Raw genomic sequence first — 22458 nt, 5'->3', positions numbered from 1 at the left:
AACGACATGGTCCGCAGCCACCTCCTCCCAGCCACGTACAAGTCCATGTGTTTCTTGGGACTGATCCCTTAAAGACTGCTGCTGATGCTGAGTGCCAGGCTCCACCTCCATACTGACACAATCTTCCTCCTCCTCCTCTTCCTCCTCGTCCTCTTCCTGTGTGATCGGCGGGCACGCAGGAACACTGTCTGGATAAAGGGGGCCTTGAGAGCTAAGGAAGTCCTCCTCTTCCTGCCTCTGTTCTGCCTCAAGTGCCCTGTCCATTATTCCACGCAGCGTGTGCTCCAACAGGTGGACAAGGGGGACAGTGTCACTGATGCATGCACTGTCACTGCTCACCATCCTCGTGGCCTCCTCGAATGGTGACAGGACAGTGCATGCATCCCTGATCATGGCCCACTGGCGTGGGGAAAAAAAACCAAGCTCCCCTGACCCTGTCCTGGTGCCATAGTCGCACAGGTACTCATTGATGGCCCTCTGCTGCGTGTGCAGCCGCTGCAGCATGGCCAACGTTGAGTTCCACCTGGTGGGCATGTCACAGATTAGGCGGTTCTTGGGCAGGTTAAACTCCTTTTGGAGGTCCGTCAGCCGAGCACTGGCATTATATGACCGGCGGAAATGCACACAGACTTTCCTGGCCTGCCTCAGGACATCCTGTAAGCCCGGGTACCTGCCCAAGAACCGCTGCACCACCAAGTTAAGGACGTGAGCCAAACAGGGCACATGGGTCATTTGTCCCTGTCGGAGGGCAGAGAGGAGGTTGGTGCCATTGTCGCAAACCACCATTCCTGCCTTAAGTTGGCGTGGCGTCAACCACCTCTGAACCTGCCCCTGCAGAGCTGACAGAACCTCTGCCCCAGTGTGGCTCCTGTCCCCCAAGCACACCAGCTCAAGCACCGCATGGCATCTTTTGGCCTGCGTACTTGCGTAGCCCCTTGAACGCCTACGGAGCACCGCTGGTTCCGAGGAAGAGGCCATGGAGGAAGAAGAAGAGGAGGGGGTGGAGGAGAGAGGTGTGTCACAATCAGCATTTTGGAGGCGTGGTGGCGGAACAACCTCCAACACTACTGCACCTTGTCCTGCATCCTTCCCAGCTGCCAGCAGAGTCACCCAATGCGCCGTGAAACTTAGGTAACGTCCCTGTCCATGCCTGCTGGACCATGAGTCAGCGGTAATATGCACCTTACCGCTGACCGCCCTGTCCAGCGAGGCATGGACATTGCCTTCCACATGCCGGTAGAGAGCCGGAATCGCCTTCCGTGAGAAAAAGTGGCGTTTGGGTACCTGCCACTGAGGAACCGCACATTCCACAAACTCACGGAAGGGGGCAGAGTCTACCAACTGAAAAGGCAGCAGCTGAAGTGCTAGCAATTTTGCCAAGCTAGCATTCAACCGCTGGGCATGTGGATGGCTGGGAGCAAACTTCTTTCGGCGGTGCAGCAGCTGGGGCAGGGAAATTTGCCTGGTACAATCTGACGTCGGTGTACCAAAAGCAGATTGCCCACAAGTACTTGGCTGTGACACACCTAATTCTACACCTTCATTCCTCTCACTGCAGGTCTCAGAGAGGACTGAAGGTCTAGTGGGGTTGGAAATCTCAGCTGATGAGGAGCAAGGAGAGATCCTCTTTGTTCTTTGGTGTGGGTCTTTTAGATACGCTAGCCAACGAACTGCATGGCAGGTCAACATATGTCTGGTCAAGCATGTGGTACCCAAGCGGGAGATATTTTGGCCACGCGAGATACGCTTGAGACATATGTTGCAAATAGCAGCGGTGCGATCTGATGCACTCGTCTCAAAAAAGGCCCACACCAAAGAACTTTTTGAATAACGCGCAGAGACTGCAGCGCCCTGCACATGTGGAGCTTTGGGGTGTGATGCAGTCAATGTGCTGCCCTTAGGCTGGCCCCTGGAGGGCATCCTGCCTCGTTGGTGATGTGCTGCCGCCTCCTCCTCCTCCTCCTCCTCCTCCTCCTCCTCCTCTCTCCTATCAGGCACCCACGTTGAGTCAGTGACCTCATCATCCCCTCCCTCCTCATCACTGGAGCAAACCTGGCAGTATGCTGCAGCAGGGGGAGCATGACTGCCAGATTGCTGTCCTTCTTGGGCACCCCCTCTGTCCGCGCTCATGTTACTGCCTTCATCGAGCTCAGTATCGTCATCAGAGCCTTCCAAACGCTGGGCATCCTCCTGGAGCATGTACCCAACACTGTGGTCAAACAGTTCGAGGGAATCCTCATGAGGACATGGTGGAGCTAGGGAAGGAGTCACTGATGACATTGAGCTGAGGGAAGAGGCCGCTGCTTTGCCAGACAAAGCACCCTGGGCATGGGTGAGAGAGGATGAGGAGGATGAGGACGGCTTGGTCATCCACTCGACCAAGTCTTCCGCATGTTGCGGCTCAACATGGCCAGCTGCCGAAAAAAAGGCCAAGCGTGTCCCATGGCCACGTGCTGATGAGGATGCACCGTCTCCACGACCAGCACTAGACACAGAGCCTGCTTGCCCTCTCTTATTGGCTTGTGACTGTCTGCCTCTCCTTCTTGGCCTTCCAGACATACTAATGGCCTGTAGCTGCACTAAGCTGGGATAGAACACCTGTAATTTTCTTCAAGTAGCTTTATATACTGTAACCAGACAAGCCTGCCTGTCAGTAGGAAGATAACAGGAACGGATCTAGCTGAACACTGTGAGCAGGACGCACTGTACTAAATGTAAATAGTCTAGCTGCCTGACCGTGGTACTAATAGGATCAAATAGAACACCTGTAATTTTCTTCAGGTAGCTTTATATACTGTAACCAGACAAGCCTGCCTGTCAGTAGGAAGATAACAGGAACGGATCTAGCTGTACACTGTGAGCAGGACGCACTGTACTAAATGTAAATAGTCTAGCTGCCTGACCGTGGTACTAATAGGATCAAATAGAACACCTGTAATTTTCTTCAGGTAGCTTTATATACTGTAACCAGACAAGCCTGCCTGTCAGTAGGAAGATAACAGGAACGGATCTAGCTGTACACTGTGAGCAGGACGCACTGTACTAAATGTAAATAGTCTAGCTGCCTGACCGTGGTACTAATAGGATCAAATAGAACACCTGTAATTTTCTTCAGGTAGCTTTATATACTGTAACCAGACAAGCCTGCCTGTCAGTAGGAAGATAACAGGAACGGATCTAGCTGTACACTGTGAGCAGGACGCACTGTACTAAATGTAAATAGTCTAGCTGCCTGACCGTGGTACTAATAGGATCAAATAGAACACCTGTAATTTTCTTCAGGTAGCTTTATATACTGTAACCAGACAAGCCTGCCTGTCAGTAGGAAGATAACAGGAACGGATCTAGCTGAACACTGTGAGCAGGACGCACTGTACTAAATGTAAATAGTCTAGCTGCCTGACCGTGGTACTAATAGGATCAAATAGAACACCTGTAATTTTCTTCAGGTAGCTTTATATACTGTAACCAGACAAGCCTGCCGGTCAGTAGGAATTTAACAGGAACGGATCTAGCTGAACACTGTGAGCAGGACGCACTGCACTAAATGTAAATAGCAGGAACGGATCTAGCTGAACACTGTGAGCAGGACGCACTGCACTAAATGTAAATAGTCTAGAAGATAACAGGAACGGATCTAGCTGAACACTGTGAGCAGGACGCACTGCACTAAATGTAAATAGCAGGAACGGCTCTAGCTGAACACTGTGCGCAGGACGCACTGCACTAAATGTAAATAGCAGGAACGGATCTAGCTGAACACTGTGAGCAGGACGCACTGCACTAAATGTAAATAGCAGGAACGGATCTAGCTGAACACTGTGAGCAGGACGCACTGCACTAAATGTAAATAGCAGGAACGGATCTAGCTGAACACTGTGAGCAGGACGCACTGCACTAAATGTAAATAGCAGGAACGGATCTAGCTGAACACTGTGAGCAGGACGCACTGCACTAAATGTAAATTGCAGGAACGGATCTAGCTGAACACTGTGAGCAGGACGCACTGCACTAAATGTAAATAGTCTAGAAGATAACAGGAACAGATCTAGCTGAACACTGTGAGCAGGACGCACTGCACTAAATGTAAATAGCAGGAACGGATCTAGCTGAACACTGTGAGCAGGACGCACTGCACTAAATGTAAATAGCAGGAACGGATCTAGCTGAACACTGTGAGCAGGACGCACTGCACTAAATGTAAATAGCAGGAACGGATCTAGCTGAACACTGTGAGCAGGACGCACTGCACTAAATGTAAATTGCAGGAACGGATCTAGCTGAACACTGTGAGCAGGACGCACTGCACTAAATGTAAATAGTCTAGAAGATAACAGGAACGGATCTAGCTGAACACTGTGAGCAGGACGCACTGCACTAAATGTAAATAGCAGGAACGGATCTAGCTGAACACTGTGAGCAGGACGCACTGCATTAAATGTAAATAGTCTAGATAGAAGATAACAGGAACGGATCTAGCTAAACTGAATACAGTGTATATATATATATGCAACACCTGGGATGCATATATATACACAATACACTGTAAGTGCAGCTAACTGACTGACTGTTCTGCCTAATCTATCTAACTCAAATCAAATGACACTGTCTCTCTCTCTCTCTATCTCTCAGCACACCGGAACACACACTACACAGGGCCGCCGTGCAGGCGGCCTTATATAGTGTGGGGTGTGTACTAAATCCCCTGAGCCATAATTGGCCAAAGCCACCCTGGCTTTGGCCAATTACAGCTCTCTCTACTGACAGCGCTGTGATTGGCCAAGCATGCGGGTCATAGTGCATGCTTGGCCAATCATCAGCCAGCAATGCACTGCGATGCCGCAGTGAATTATGGGCCGTGACGCGCCACACGAATTTAGCGCGAACGGCCCATAACGTTCGCAATTCGGCGAACGATCGAACAGCCGATGTTCGAGTCGAACATGGGTTCGACTCGAACACGAAGCTCATCCCTACTTTTGGAGCGTTTCCCTCACTTTCTGTCATGTTAAATGTTGTCACCAGGACAGGAAGTAATAGAAAATCACTCTAACAGAGCCTCAGATAGCAATAAAATCCTGGCAGTAGTTCAAAAAAAAAAAAGGAATTCAAAAACAAAAAAAACAGGCCAGTCTTATGCTATAATTGACATTTTTAAATGAGAGGATATGTTTCATGGCATTGAATAGGATTTTTGGCGCAGTTGCTGACATGCTCTTGTACTCCTCCTCACTCTCAGCGCCTCCCCCTGATAAGCTGTGTGTGGCCCCATTAGTACAGTTAATTTCTCTCTCTTTGAAGTCGTCCCCTAAAGGCAGTTTGCTGTGAGTCGGTGACTGTGTCAGGTCAATGAACCGTCCATTACCAGAAACATTCCCAGCTGTGTGCCGAGCCCTGCCGGCCAACAAACCAAAACAGGCTGCAGGGTGCGAAGTGTGCACCAGAGTGAGCCGCTATCACTCCATACCCATAGGGTATCAGATTCTCACTCCTGTGATCCCAGCACCCCAGTGCTCCCAGAGATTCTCACCATTGTGTTCATGTGATCCCAGCATCCCAGAGATTCTTACCCCTGTGTTCTTGTGATCCCAGCACCCCAGAGATTCTTACCCCTGTGTTCTTGTGATCCCAGCACCCCAGAGATTCTTACCCCTGTGTTCTTGTGATCCCAGCACCACAGATATTCTTACCCCTGTGTTCTTGTGATCCCAGCACCCCAGATATTCTTACCCTTGTGCTCTTGTCATCCCAGCACCCCAGAGATTCTTACCCCTGTGCTCTTGTGATCCCAGCACCCCAGAGATTCTTACCCCTGTGCTCTTGTGATCCCAGCACCCCAGAGATTCTTACCCCTGTGCTCTTGTGATCCCAGCACCCCAGAGATTCTTACCCCTGTGCTCTTGTGATCCCAGCACCCCAGAGATTCTTACCCCTGTGCTCTTGTGATCCCAGCACCCCAGAGATTCTTACCCCTGTGTTCTTGTGATCCCAGCACCCCAGAGATTCTTACCCCTGTGTTCTTGTGATCCCAGCACCACAGATATTCTTACCCCTGTGCTCTTGTAAACCCAGCACCCCAGAGATTCTTACCCCTGTGCTCCTGTGATCCCAGCACCCCAGAGATATTTACCCCTGTGTTCTTGTGATCCCAGCACCCCAGAGATTCTTACCCCTGTGTTCTTGTGATTCCAGCACCCCAGAGATTTTTACCCCTGTGTTCTTGTAATCCCAGCACCCCAGAGATTCTTACCCCTGTGTTCTTGTGATCCCAGCATCCCAGAGAATCTTACCCCTGTGCTCTTGTGATCCCAGCACCCCAGAGATTCTTACCCCTGTGTTCTTGTGATCCCAGCACACCAGAGATTCTTACCCTTGTGTTCATGTGATCCCAGCACCCCAGAGATTCTTAACCCTGTGTTCATGTGATCCCAGCACCCCAGAGATTCTTAACCCTGTGTTCTTGTGCTCCCAGCACTCCAGTGCTCCCAGAGAAATTCATGATTTATAGAGTACATTTAGAAGGGAAATGGCAGAATCAATGTTTTCCCACAGAAAGTATTCGGGACAAAAATGTAAACATTTGATATTGTGTACAGCATATGGTTTTTTTATCTTGTGTGGGAATAAAAGCCGGGACGACCTGTTCTGCCCTGGAGTCACTCTGCCTTTTCAGTCAATTCCTAAATGAAAATACCTTCCAGAGATATTTAGGAAACTATACTGAACACGGCCATTTACATTCCAGTTCCTTTAAAGCTGAACTCCGGGATAAGAAAATGTCATCTAAATCCATTCATTGTGTATTCTCTGAATCTCGTTGTCCTTTGTGTATTTCTCCCAGATCTGTGCAGTAATCCAGTGTGAGACTTCCTGTAATAAAGACCGCTCACTGCTGCTCCCTCTCCTTGTCCAGGGTGACTGGTCTTGTCCCCTTTCTCTAGTTTTCTGCAGGCAGCACGTAGTGGGTGGGGCCTGCTGGGCCCCTGACACAGCTCTGCTCTCTCGCCTTGTGCAGGGTGATTGGTCTCGTCTCAGCCCCCTCCTCTAGTTTTCTGCAGGCAGTCTGTAGTGGGTGGAGCTGCTGAGCCCCTCCCACAGCTCTGCTCTCTGGCCTTGTGCAGGGTGACTGGTCTTGTCTCCGCCCCCTCCTGTACTTTCTACAGGCAGCCTGTAGTGGGTGGGGCCTGCTGGGCCCCTCCTACAGCTCTACTCTGTACAGCACATTGATGAAGGATCAGAGTGATAATGATTGGTCAAAGTGGTCACGTGCCAGCACATGACCAATTAAAATTGCTCTTATCCATCCTAGAAGCCCTGAAGAAAGAGCAGAGCTTTCAAATCCGCTGCACCAGCTGTGGTGGCCAGTGACAGGTAATCACCCACAGAGGTAAGTGCAGCAGGGTCCAGGGGGTGGGGGGGTGGGGGTTAGTCCCCCTGTTTGAGATAGACGTATTTCTGATCACAAACAACACAAACCTTTCCAAGCTGCATGTCGGAGATGGAGCAGGCGTCTATGAAGGCCTGAGCGATGACAGACAGGCAGGCGTCCATGTGGTCCGATTTCTCCATATCGAAGACAAACTCCGGGTTCTTCAGGATATTCACCCAGAAACGAAGAGGAAGGCTGCAGAGATGGCGGGAGAGAGACGAAGGATGAAGGAAAAAAAAATGAAACAAATGATTAACAATTGGACCCAACCAAAAAAAAAAAAAGAAGAAGATAAATGTGTACCATGTAACCACTTTTGTCCACAACAATCCCTTCTTTAACCCCTTCAGGACCAGCCTGTGATACCGCTTCACTACCAGGCCATGTTTCAGTGCTGTGATAGTTTGACTGACAACTACACTACCATTCAACACTATACTCATCATCATTTTATCATTTGGCGGTATTTAATAACCGTTTTTAATTTTTTTATTTACACATCATATATACATATATATATATATATATATATATATATATATATATATATATATATATATATATATATATATATATATATATATATATATATACACATACATACATACATACATACATTATATAAAAAGGAAAAAAAAAGACCAATTATTTGAAACACTCTTTCTGGCATAAAACATATCAAATAAAAATGCCATGACAGTGTGACGACCCCCTCCCCCTCCCTAAAATAATTCCTTTTTTGAAACATAGACACCATTTAATAGATAGGATGAATCTGGGATATGGGGGGGAGGGATGAAAGTTTTGAAAAACAATCCCCCAACCTTGAATATCTGCTGCTACCGATCTGAAAATAATGAACGAACGATTCATTCATCAGTTCACAGGGAGGGGTACTAATTAAAGTAACCAAAGTCGGACTTTGAAGGCATGGAAACAATGGAGAAGTATCAAGGACTAATATTCATAACATTTATTGAAAAAAGTACATAGTATAAACATTGTGTTCAAAAAGATAAAAAAACATGAAAAACAGTACAGTAAGCCCTTGTGCGTCTACGCGTTTCGCCGTGAGGCTTCTTCAGGACACGTTCAAGGTTCAGAGACGTAACACAAGAAAGGAAAGAGCAAGTCTCACTGTCTGAAGTGAGATACATTCCAATAAAAAGAAATGTTACATAACAAGGACACAGACGCACAAGGGCTTATTGTACTTACTGTACTGTTTTTCATCTTTTTGAACACAATGTTTATACTATGTACTTTTTTCAATAAATGTTATGAATATTAGTCCTTGATACTTCTCCATTGTTTCCATGCCTTAAAGTCCGACTTTGGTTACTTTAATTAGTACCCCTCCCTGTGTCCCTATATTCCAGATGTGGCATTGGTAGTGCTCTCTCCCCCCATTCTTCATTCATCAGTTCCTCCTTCCTTTGTTGTAAGGAAGGGGCGGGCTTCTTCTATGTAAACAGTACACTGATTATTGTGATTATTGTGTTTTGGTCATCACAGCGATGGTACAGAGCCGCTCGGATTGGCTCTGTACACTGTATCTGTAAATGTAGCCATCCGAGGACAGCTTGATTCGCAGCTGTTAACCAGTGCACTGGCTGCCCAAAAAGGTGATGTCTGTAATGCAGTTTATAAACAGCATTGGCAAAATAAGCACCCACCGGCACATGGAGGAGTGGCCCCACCCCCACTTCGCTGGCTGTGATTGACAGCAGCAGGAGCCAATAGCTCCTGCTGCTGCCAATGAGGCGGGAGACGGCTACTGCCCTTGTGCACATCACTGGATCGAGAAGAAGGGGTTTGGGCAAATACTGGGGGGGGAGGGATGCATGAAGGTAAAAAAACCTGCAGGCTTTAGAACCATTTTAATTAGGCACTGGGATTGCTAATGTAACTAACCATTTTTGTTACATTGTATACATTATTTATCTTTCTGAGTGTATGGTTTCTTTTCTCAGTGAGCCAATTGTTGATCGTTGGTTTTGGATCACAAATTACTTTGTTATAATGAATGGGGTCTTTGAGAATGCAGCAGACGCTCTTTTGTACAATGTTTGTCTGCTCCGAGCTCCACAACATGTAGCTCACCTTCAATGAAAACCATCAATAGATCCTGATCTATGAGCAGCTGACGTGACCCAACCCAACCCACCCCAGCTTTGGAAAAACCCTATTGGTCCTTTTATGTGACAAGTGGCCAATCACTACATCCTTATCTAAGCTTGTGGCCGCTCTCACCTATTGGTCTTCCAGATGTGCAGTGTGTCCGGGTCAGAGATGCCGCGTTTTTCCGCCTGTTCCTCCAGGAAGTCGAAGAAGTATTTGATGGCGAGAGGCGGCCGGTCCTCCCGGATGGTGAGGATGGCCCGGAACAGGTCGTCCAGGAATTTCTGTAGAGTTCCCTGAAGTCCGGGAAGAAAAAAGAAAAAAAAGAAGAGAATTACTATCCGCCAAAAATGAAACAACCAATCATCTTATGGTTGAAAACCCTTGTACAGTGCCACCTCCCAAAACAGCTACTGTACCCAAAACATAAAAAGGAACCAAATACAGTAGTACCTTGGATTACGAGCATCTTTCGTTCCAGAAGCATGCTTGTAATCCAAAGCACTCGTATACCAAAGCGAGTTTCTCCATAGCAATCAGGGGAAACTCAGATAATTAGTTCCAGTGTTACTGCTAGTGTATGCAGTACCGCATGTGGCCAGCGGTGCGGGGGCGCCAGAGATGCTCAGAGACTCTTGGAGACACTCAAGAATGAAGTGTCTCCGAGCGTCACCGGCTCCCCCGCACCGGAGTCAGTTTTTAGAAAAAAAAAATGTGTAAACCGCGTCGATCCGAGGTTTTACTGTAGTTCCGCAAATGAGGGACTTTAAAGGCTTCGTACCTGACGCAACAGTAAGACAATGAAGAAGTATAAAAATACAAACGTTATTAATCACACACGGTGAATAAAATAATAACCAATTATCTTGGTACACTTAGACAATTTCAGACATCATAAAAGTAATACATCATTTTGTGCTAAAAAGACAAGACTAATACATAGTCCATGGTGGTTTTTAATAATGCATTCTTTAAGCTCCAAGTCCGACGCGTTTCGTAGCCTGAACCGCTGCTTCTTCAGGGACTGAATACGTAAATGTCTGAAATGCCTTTGTGGTCCGGGGAAAGGTTGGGCCATATTGCCATTGGTTGCCCTCCGGTGCTATGGGGTGCTAATTATACCAGATATTTGTTTGCTGTTAAAGGTTGTGGTAAGCCATCCGGATGTGGCCCCTTGCTTGCCTTTACAGGCCCTTGGGACACTATCCTTTCCACTGACACCAACAATGGGGTACTATTGCTCCCACTGATATCAGAAATGGGGAACGAATTCTCCCATTGACACCAATTCTGAGGCACTATTTCTCCCACTGATACCAACGATGGGGCACTATTCCTCCCTCTGATACCAATGTTGGGGCACTATTCCTTCCTCTGATACTAACGATGGGGCACTATTCCTCCCTCTGATACCAATGATGGGGCACTATTCCTCTTACTGATACCAACGATGGATCACTATTCCCCCCACTGACACCAACAATGGGGCACTATTCCCCCCACTGACACCAATGATGGGGCACTATTCCCCCCCACTGACACCAATGATGGGGCACTATTCCCCCCACTGACACCAATGATGGGGCAATATTCCCCCACTGACAATGATGGGGCACTATTCCCCCACTGACACCAATGATGGGGCACTATTTCCCCCACTGACACCAATGATGGGGCACTATTCCTCTTACTGATACCAATAATGGGGCACTATTCCACTCACTGATAGCAATGATGGGGCACTATTTCTCTCACTGACACCAACAATGGGGCACTAATCCTTTTACTGACACCAACGATGGAAAAATAATAGAGGGGACATCCTCCAATGGGGACACTCGTTATGGTGACCTTATATTGCAGGGATTCCCTCTCACTTCCTGTTTGGCTATGGGACAGGGAGTGAAGGGAAATCTCAGCAATGGGACACAGATGGAGAAGAAAAATCTGACAGGGGTTATAACCCTCCCTTACTCCAAAATATGAAAAAAAAAAAAAAAAAAAAAGGTTTTGCCTATAGCTCTACTTTAAATGCCAAGCTAAGATTACTAAAGAACTGAGCAATCCAAAAACAGAGATCCAATCACTGAGCTGAGCAGAGCAAACATTTGCGACTGATACAAGTTGGATCTCCTGGACATTAGAATCGCCGTATTTTTGGGATCACATAGATCCATACAATACACATTCACACAAGTCACCTTTGTAGAAAGGAGCCGGGTTAAGTAGATTTCTGGTAGAACCTTCTTGCGGTGACTCTGCCGGTGGGACTTCTTGTGTTCTAGTACGTCATCTGTGGGGAGGACCTGGGGAGGGGCGACATAAAGGAACGGTCAGCGAGAGAATCAGGAGGACAAACATGATCGAGGACAATCTATGAATGTATATATGAACTAAGAAACAAATTATTACACAGAATTAGAAGGATGGTTCCAACGCATTTCAATCCCAAACATTGGTAAATGTGAAAAAGTAACAATAAAGCTCAATGAATAATACAGCAAAATACATTCCGGGTGCAACAAAAAGTGTGCAAAATCTTACAAGTTAGTTTTCTACAGAAAGCAGCCACAACCCAGGTAGAAAAGCCTGTCTCCTGCCAGCATTGCTGCAGAGAAAGCCCCTTGCTCTCTGTGAGGAAGCAGAGGTCTCTCTGCAGAGGTCTGACGCCCCCTGCTGACTCAGAACTAGAGCTCTCCAATCAGCAGGGAGTAAGACCATTGCGGACTGCACTGCAGGGTTTGACAGCGAGTGCAAAAATCAAGTTTTCTTTCTCGTTTAGGGACACAGGAAGCCATTAACTGTGGGGACATCCAATTCTTCTGTAGGTAGCAGGATAACCCGACCGTTAATTGCAACCTTTTTAACAGACTCCAAGAACAAGGATCTTCCGATAAGTACAAAAATGGTATTTTCTTTCTTGTCCTGTGAAACACAGGAAGCCACTAAGCCCAATCATCCTGTAGGTGGCAGTATAACCCAACAGTTTATTACTACCTGTGTCCCTCCTCAGACTCCAAGAAAAAGATTTGGCAGTGAGTACAATAAAAAAAAAACGTATTTTCTTTCTTGTCCTTGAGGGAACAGGAAGTCATTAACCGTTGGGACGTCCAATCGCTTCTGTAGGTCGCTGTATAACCCAACAGTTGGTTACTACCCGTGTCCCTCGATGCATTCCTAAAAAAAGGTTTTGACAGTGAGTCTAAAATTCCTATTTTCTTTCTCATCCATTGCGGGACACAGGAAGACTTTAGCTGTGGGGATGTCCAACCTTCCTGTAGGTGGCAGTATAACCCAACTGGTAATTACTACCTGTGTCCCTCGATGGACAGAGAGTATAAAAATCCATTTTTTTTCTCCATTGAGGGACGCAGGAAATCAGTAAAAGAGAAGTATGGGAATTAAAAAAGGAACAAACATTTACACTCACTGAGGCAGATGCAACATCGGTCCCCACTGCCTCTAAGGGATCACATGACTGCTGATCGCTCAGTTCTTGATCTTTAGTGAGCAGGGAGCGGTGACTACCAGTCACCGGTTTTGTGCTCTGCCCCCTCCACTGGAGAACCAAGCTGTGGAGGAGCCTGGGGTGGCTGGCTTGGGCTCTCAGCGGTGCACTGATAGGCTGAGCCAGCTGTCGATCAGGAATCTGGGTGGATCCCAACATCAAAGTAAGGATCTCTCCAGAGTCTGGACCGATTCAGCGGCCAGTGGGCTTTAACTTGCTGTCGGCTGAATATGGATCAAGGGAATGCAAAACTAAGTGCACTCTTGTGACCCACAGGAGAAGTAGGGCCAAAATATTTGGCCCTACTTCTCTTTTAACTGTCTGGCTATACTGCCACCTAGAGGAGAATTGGAAGTCGTGACACTCAATTACTACTTGTGTCCCTCAATGGATTCCAAGAAAAAGATTTTACAGCGTGTACAAAAATCCTATTTTCTTTCCTGTCTATTGAGGGACAACGGGAAGCCATTAACTGTGGGGACATTGAATTCTCCTGTAGGTGGAAAGGGGTACAAAAATTATATTTCTAATCCTTCAGGTGTCAGTAAAAGTAGACATTTAATTACTACCAATGTCTCTCAATAGACCCCAAAAAAAGGATCTTACAATGAGTACAATTATAGTAGTTTCTTTCTTGTACATTGACTGACACAGGAGGCTCTTAGCCGTCGGGACATCCAATCATCCTATAGGTGGCAGTATAACCCAACAGCTTATTACTACCTGTGTCCCACGATAGACTCCAAGAAACTGACTGGACAGCGAGTACAAAAAAAAATCTTATTTTCTTGTTCTCCATTGACGGACACAGGAAGAAATGAAATTAACTGTGGGGACATCCAACCCTCCTGTAGGTGGCAATGAGTACAAAAATCCTATTTCCAATCCTTCCGTAAGGGTCAGTATAACCTGACAGGTAATTACTACCCATTTCCCGCAATACACCCCCCAAGAAAATGATCTTACAATGTTAAAATTGTATTTTCTTTCTCGTCCACTGACTGACACAGGAAGCCATTAGCTGCCAAGACGTTCAGTTCTCCTGTAGGTGGCAGTATAACCCAACAGTTTATTACTACCTGTATGCCTCAATGGACTCCAAGAAAAAAGATTTGACAGTGAATAAAAAAAAAAAAAAAAACAACGTATTTTCTCGTCTCTTGAGGGAAAAGGAAGCCATTAACTGTTCAACCCTCCTGTAAGTGGCAATGAGTACAAAAATCCCATTTCCAATCCTTCCGTATGTGTCAGTATAACCTGACAGGTAATTACTACCCATGTCCCTTAAAAAACCCCAAGAAAATGATTTTACAACGAGTGCTAAAATCATATTTCTTTCTCATCCACTGACTGACACAGGGAGCCATTAGCTGTCAAGACGTCCAATTCTCCTGTAGGTGGCAGTATAACCCAACTATTACTACCTGTGTCCTTCAATGGACTCCAAGAAAAAGATTTAACAACAATGAAGAGGAACAGAGCTGAAATTCCATCTAGACTGCAGAGATCGTATATGGCTAAAACTGGACTCCCCTGTGCTTGACAATGTTTTTTTTTTACATGTGAGTGATTTCATGCAATTTGTTATTAAATGTAAACAGTCTTACTAAGAGGCACCTGTTGCTTTGTTTTCTCAAGAAAAAGATTTGACAGTGAGTAAAAAAAAATAAAAAATCGTATTTTCCTTCTCTTCTGTTGAGGAAACAGGAAGCCATTAACTGTTGGGATGTCCAATCCTCCTGTAGGTGGCAGTATAACCCAACAGTTAATTACTATCTGTATCCCTCTATGGACTCAAAGAAAGAGATTTTAAGGTGAGTACAACCTCCTATCTTGTTGCAAAGAATGCTTAGAATGAAATGAAAATTATTGGCAGGGGTTCCATCTTAAACCCCAGTTGCCTTTATGGTGTACGGAAGGGCCCGAGGTCAGGAAAGACGCTGCCATTCCATAGCAGTCTACTAAAATTGGAAGCCTTTTTCCATCACCTGCAGGCAGGATGGCCCCCCCATGGAGACCATATGAAGGGGGATGTGCTCACACGCATGATGCGTGTTACTTACATGTTTTTGTTAATATCTGGAAATAAGAACCGTCTGTGTGACCGCAAAACTAATTTTACAGCAGGCTGTGAGAGAGATAGAACTGGGGGGGTTTACAATAACCTGGCATTCCTCGAATGACCCCAAATTCCTGTCTGGCAGTGTTATCGCAGGCACATGGCGGCCTGATTCCAATTACACAGACTTCTGTAATATCTGTAAGATTATCTTGTAACCCGGCCGTCTCCTTAAGGTTTATTTCTAAAAATACACATTTTTTTTTTTTATATTTTGTACTGTGGGTTCCCTATCCCTTCCCCTCCTCCAAGATGGTGAAAGACGACCTTGGAACAAATTCGGGAACCACTGAAGTGTTGAAAAAAATTGAGTGAAAACAGCTCAAACTTTATCAAAGTGATGAGAGTTCTCAGCAAGTTGACTTGCCACTTACATTTTTTTTTTTTTCTTTGGCGAAGATCGAATTTAAACATCAATCACATCCATGTGGAAGGGAGCTGTCGTTTGTTTAGTTTGCATGTCAGGCAAGATTTGAGGTTATATTTCTGTATGTCTATATATAAGCGTATCAATTCTTGTTCAACTAAGATTTATTAAATAGATTTATAAAATATTTAATTTAAAATTGTATTAAATATTACAAATTATTTAATTTAAATATTTAAAAAAAATGTAAATAAAAAAAAATAAATAAAATGAACCACAATGTACCTCTACACTGAATGTTAACATTTGAACTATGAACCTGTTTATTTGGTGATAACATTGTCATTACAAAGTAATAACAAAGTAATACAAAGTAATTCATATATTACTTTTTCTGGACAAACTAGGCTTTTTTTTTTTTTTCACTGCTGTTCTTGCAAAAAATATTTTATTTTTTATGTAATCTTTAGACCAACAGATGTAAGGTTATATTTCTGTATGTCTATATATAAGCGTATCAACTCTTGTTCAACTTTAAGATTTATTAAATAGATTTGTAAAATATTTAATTTAAAATTGTATTACATATTACAAATTATTTAATTTAAATATTTAAAAAAAAAATGTAAATAAAAAAAAAATAACATAAAATGAAAATGAACCACATCAGAACTCACAATGTACCTCTACACTGAATGTTAACATTTTAACTATGAACCTGTTTATTTGGTGATAACATTGTCATTACAAAGTAATAACAAAGTAATAACAAAGTAATACAAAGTAATTCATATATTACTTTTTCTGGACAAACTAGGCTTTTTTTTTTTTCACTGCTGTTCTTGCAAAAAATATTTTATTTTTTATGTAATCTTTAGACCAACAGATGTAAGGTTATATTTCTGTATGTCTATATATAAGCGTATCAACTCTTGCTCAACTTTAAGATTTATTAAATAGATTTGTAAAATATTTAATTTAAAATTGTATTAAATATTACAAATTATTTAATTTAAATATTTTTAAAAAAATGTAATAAAAAAAATAAATAAAATAAAATGAACCACATCAGAACTCACAATGTACCTCTACACTGAATGTTAACATTTGAACTATGGACGTGTTTATTTGGTGATAACATTGTCATTACAAAGTAATAACAAAGTAATAACAAAGTAATACAAAGTAATAACAAAGTAATACAAAGTAATTCATATATTACGTTTTCTGGACAAACTAGGCTTTTTTTTTCACTGCTGTTCTTGCAAAAAATATTTTTTATGTAATCTTTAGACCAACAGATATAAAATAATAAACACATTTTTTTTTATCTGATCAGTTTTACTTTAGAAAAAAAAAAAGTAATTTTACTGTAAATAAGAAGTATACATATACATTTTATTTAATAATTTGTCCTCGTCTAAAAACACTCTAACGATATGTCTGGTACAGTTATTGGCAGATTTAAAAAAAGGAATTTTTTTTTCTATTCCTAGATTGTAAGCTCTAATGAGCAGGGCTCTCTGATTCCTCCTGTATTGAATTATATTGTAACTGTACTGTCTGCCCCCGTGTTGTAAAGCGCTGCGCAAATTGTTGCAGCTATATAAATCCTGTATAATAATAACAATAATAATATTCTAAAAATGACAAACAAAATGAATAAAAATTGATAGTAAAAAAAAAAAAAAAATCTGAAAAATAATAGCTAAGAGGAAGGTCATGAAGAAGTTAAAGCGGAACTTCACTCTCTCGATCTACATTGACTATTCTGAATCCTTATGCTGCTAGCAGGAGCGGACTGACCATTTGGCCACTGCCCGAGGGCCCCGGGCCACTAGGGGGCCCCATCAGGGTTGCCAGCCTCAGTAAAACCAGGGACAGTATGTAAAAATCTATTTTTTTTTTTTACATCTGTCTCTGAAATGTCCCTTATCGACATCCTTTTGGTCTAAAAATCCTGAGATTATAGCTGCCCCACCTCTCCAGTACCTTCTCAGCCAATAGAAACATGTCTGTGTATACTGTGTGTACATGTATACTGTGTAATTGTATACTGTGTGTGTGTATGTATACTGTGTGATTGTATACTGTGTGTGTGTGTATACTGTGTGGCCTCATAATCTCTGATTGCCAGGGGGCCCCATAATCTCCTATTGCCCGGGGGCCCCATGAGATGTCAGTCCGCCCCTGGCTGCTAGCATAAGTAAATAGATAGTAAGGTAGATCATATTTACTTGTTTTAAACTGCTTTTTTTTTTTTTTTTTTTTTTACATTTCTTTAGTTAATTCCTAGTTTCCATGCCCAGGCAAATTATGACATGCATCCCAGGGGTCTTCAGGAGACGAGGAGGGACTTTCTCAGCTAAGCACACCCTCCTGCCTGCATGACTGAACAAAGGGCAGATGGATTCTAGGAAGTAATTGCTACTGTACATAATTTATCTGCCCTATTTAAGATGGCCATGTCCAGAAATGTTTTTTCTAAGGTGGAGTCTCTCTGCACATTTAAGAATGGAGACATGGATGGATGAGTACGTTTTTTTGGACTATTAAAAATAAATCAAATAGTCGCTTATGGTTTGTGGTGCTGAGATACAGCGTCGTTCTGCTTTAATTGTGACTGATAACAGTGCATTAAGGTAATGAAGAGGTTACATTTTACTTCATTATTATTACTTGTAAGACGTATTTATTTGTACTTGTAAGGTTTCTTTAACTGATGTTAATGCACAGGATGCATTAAGGTGAAAAAACACGAAAGTTAACAACCCCTTTAAAGTTGAAGTGACTGTAAATGAGCCCTAAAAGCCTCAAGATGGCGCTATCCTGCTCTGACTATGGGCATTATATTACCCAAAACAATACACAGCATATTATCACCTACAGTATGTGGGATCTGCTAAGATGGTCCTTTTAAAATATTTGGTTAAAACATTTCCTGCTCATAATTTACCAAAAAGAGAAAATATTATTAAATAACTCACCAGATGGAAGTACTTGTCAGTGTCCAGGTCTTTCACTGAAACAAAAAAAGACAAAAAAAGCTTTTAGAATAAAACAAAAAACAAAACAAGAACAAATAAAAGAAAGCCTACTCAGGTAATCTTCATTTTACATCATTCACTGCAGCCAGATTCAGCAGGTTTTTCACAAGGCTCCCGGGCAGACATGACTGTGTGCTGCATCATCTCCCGCTGAGGATTAAAGTGAGCAGCACTGGGAACCCGAGTACACACCGGCTGCATTTTCACAGGTCCGCAGTCAGGGCCAATCGGATGAGTTTCATGAGTGATTCAGCATGCTGCAGAGAAGGACCCTTGCTCGCTGTGTGGAAGCAGTGGTCCCTCTACAGAGGTGCGATACACCCCCCCCCCATCCCTCCCACTAAGTCAGACCTTTAACTCTGCAATCAGCAATGTTCATGCCCACTGTGGTCTGGAAAGCTCTAGCTTTGATTCAGCAGGAGGGGGGGTGTGTGTGTGTGACCTCTGCGGAGAGACCGCTGCTTCCACACTGAGAACAAGGGCCCTTCCTTGCCGCATGCTGGCAGGGAACAGGGTTTTCTACTCAAGTTTTTTTATGTTGATGTAAATCTCAGCTCACCTCGCCCCAATGTGTTATCTCTCTGATCCTTCAAACTCATGGCCAACGAAGCTCCCTCAAGGACCTGTTAGACAATAAAATAAATGTCAGACCGACAAATACTGCACACTGTGGGTTCATCTTTTACAGTTCAGTGATTCCAAGTTACCAGTGAATGCAATCAATGAGCTACTAATACCATCCAGCAAGTACTGCAACTGCGCCAACGTAGAAAATTTCACTCAGTTATCTGTGAAATCCACTGCGAAAAGAATCCAGACAGCACCCCACAGGGTCACTGGGAGTGTACTTCCCAAAGCCTGTGCTGGGTAGTTACCTCCCCCTTCCTGTATCCCCTTCACACTACCACTGCTCAATCTGTTAGACAGGTTAAATTTGTTTAATTGGTTTTCAGAATTTGTTTCGTTTATTTCATTCTATTCTATTTTTTATTCTATTTTATTGCTTTATTTTCTATTTTACTTTATTCTTTTATTTTCTATTCTGTTTTAATCTATTCTTTTATTTTCTATTCTATCCCCTTTTTTCCATTCTATTCTTTTCTTTTCTCTTCTGTTTTACTCTATTATATTCTATTCTTTTTCTATTCTATTTTATTCTCTTCAGAAATTCAAATTTAATTTGAAAACTATTCAAATTTGAATCACGTTCAAAATTTTGATTTGTTATTTGTTCCCGTATCACCAATCACCTTCACACTACCACAACTCAATCTGTTAGGTTAAATTTGTTAAATTCGATTTCAGAATTTGTTTAGTTTATTTCTTCATTCTATCCTATTTTTTATTCTATTGCTTTATTTTCTATTCTTTTCTATTTTAGTCTGTTCTTTTATTTTCTGTTCGGTTTTACTCTATTCTTTTATTTTCTATTCTATCCCCTTTTTGTTTTGTTTATTTCATTCTTTTCTATTTTTATTCTATTCTATTCTTTTATTTTCTGTTCTTTTTTACTCTATTCTTTTAGTTTCTATTCTATCCCCTTCTATTTCTATTCTGTTCTGTTTTACTCTATTATATTCTATTATGTTCTGTTTTACTCTATTATATTCTTTGATTTTCTAGTCTATTCTATTACTTTATTTTCTATTCTATTTTATTCTCTTTAGAAATTCAAATTTAATAAAACTTTTAAAAAACTTTTTTTAAAAAAATTTTCAAATTTGAGTCGCATCCAAAATTTTGATTTGTTATTTTGGATTCATTTAAATTCGTTACTATTGTAATTAAAAAATTCAGATACATCCGAATAATGAAAAATGTGTCCGAATTTCAATTAGAAACGAACCGCACACGTCTATGGAGGAGTCGATGGCAATCAAGTTTCATGAAAGTCGCATCAAAGTAGTGCAGGAACGTCCCCAAGTCGCATTGATTGGAACTGCAATTGAAATAAATGAGTTTTCAATTGCCATGGGACTTTATGTATCGCATTTCGCATTGAAAGACACAGCATTGTGAACCGGGGCTGATAACTGATTGTAAAAAAAAAAAAAAAAAAAAAAAAAAGTTTCAGCCAATGAACTTTAGAACAACGCGGCCATCGTGTTTTCCTTTCCTGAAAGAAGAATTGTCAGATCTGATCAATCATTAAGAATCTGATAAACCTTCTATACTGGGGATCTCCCAACTTTCTAAACAAAGGGCCAGTTTACTGTCCTCCAGATATTGGGGGGGGGGGCAGATTGTGGCCAGTGGGAGCAGGAAAGGTCCAGGCAGCAGTGGGAGTAAACAATGCCCCATTGTAAGAAATAGCGCCTATCATCCGTGTCAAAGGAAGGAAACGTGCCCCATTATTGGCATGATTGCTCCCAACAGTGGGGAACAATATCTTCCCTTGACGCCAAAAATAGGGCCCTATCATTTCTGTCCTATCGTTTGTGTTGTTTTTGGGGGGGCGGCACACAACCCCCCCGTTGGTCAGTGGCATCTTAGTCAGCACCCCCCCCCCCCCCACACTTAACCAAGCAGGCCCCAGTGGGCGGGTTGCTGGCTTCGGCTGGCTCCAGTGGCAGTGGTGAGCTTCAGCGGGTAGCAGGCTCTGGTGGTAGTGGCAAATATATTTATTCGCTGTTGCAACACACCAGGCTGGGGTCTGGGCGCAATGCTCTGCGCCCCAGGCCCACCCTATTTTGAAGCCTATTAGAGCCTCGGAGTTTTGGAGACCACTGTTCTTCTACTGCTGTGTTCTCTGATGCAATCATTCTATTTACAGTGCAACATTGTTTCTTTTTTGAAACTTTGTGATGTTTTGTTGGTTTTTTTTACAGCAAATCGGAACCGGTGAATGAAAATTTGTACGAAAAGGGCGTTTTTTTTTGTTTATTGTTTCCGATCATGCGCAGTCTTTCTTTTCTGAATTTTCTTGTACGAAAATCGTACAAAATTGATTCGTTCTGTAACCATAGGAGAAAAATTTTGGAGTTTGTCCCTTTGGGAATTTTCGTACAAAAAGTTGGAATCGGCTGTCAAAGGTTGAGTGCACACTATACGAAAATCGTACGAAAATGTTTGCCCGATTTTCTTATAGTGTGTAGGAGGCTACATAGCTATTCGTTCATCGAAACTGCATGCAAGTTGTGCAAATGGGGCAAAATCGAATGCTCTCAGGCAGGGGCGGACTGACAACTCAAGGTGCCCCCGGGCAATAGGAGATTATGGGGCCCCCGGGCAATAGGAGATTATGGGGCCCCCAGGCAATAGGAGATTATGGGGCCCCCAAGCAATAGATTATGGGGCCACACAGTATACACACACACATACAGTATACACACACAATATACACACACAGAATACACATACACACACTGAAAAGGTACTGGAGAGGCGGGGCAGCTATAATTTTGGGATTTAAAAAAAAAACTGATTTTTACATACTGTCCCTGGTTTTATTGAGGCTGACAACCCTGATGGGGCCCCTTAGGGCATGGGGCCCTCGGGCAGTGCCCGAGTGCCCGAATGTTCAGTCCGCCCCTGCTCTCAGGCTATATTCTCTGTAGCTGGAGCTGAGAAGCATACTGATTTCCTAGTCAACACCATCTAGTGGCCATAATGAGGTATTTTTTACATTCACGCATTCAAACTGCAGAGAACATTCGATTTTTGCCCCTTTCCCACAGAACAAATTTACATGCAGTTTCAATGGATGAACAACTATGTGAAATACGTTTTTATAGATATTCTCCATGTGTAGTACACCGATTATTTTCAGACTTCTCGGGTTAATAGGAGAATCTCCACACTGAGTATACTGCATCTGCCCTTCTACCATAGTACTGATCCAATATTAGATTCTCCAAGCTCCGCGCT

At 43.2% G+C, this 22458-nt stretch overlaps 1 protein-coding gene across 1 annotated transcript in view; it reads right to left on the bottom strand.

Moving 5' to 3' along the window:
• The window catches only part of PLXND1 (plexin D1), a gene marked incomplete at its 5' end in the record, with an annotated part of 200134 nt that overhangs the window by 10183 nt on the left and 167493 nt on the right, over positions 1-22458 (bottom strand). The window contains 5 exon segments of the mRNA XM_073591756.1: positions 7477-7624; positions 9683-9846; positions 11752-11856; positions 18532-18566; positions 19151-19214. Coding sequence (XP_073447857.1) covers positions 7477-7624; positions 9683-9846; positions 11752-11856; positions 18532-18566; positions 19151-19214 — 516 coding nt within the window.

Source organism: Aquarana catesbeiana, linkage group LG07, assembly GCF_042186555.1.
Source record: "Aquarana catesbeiana isolate 2022-GZ linkage group LG07, ASM4218655v1, whole genome shotgun sequence".
Classification (NCBI taxonomy): Eukaryota; Metazoa; Chordata; class Amphibia; order Anura; family Ranidae; genus Aquarana; species Aquarana catesbeiana.
The sequence above is the reverse complement of the archived record's forward strand: the minus strand, read 5'-3'. Positions and strand labels throughout refer to the sequence as shown.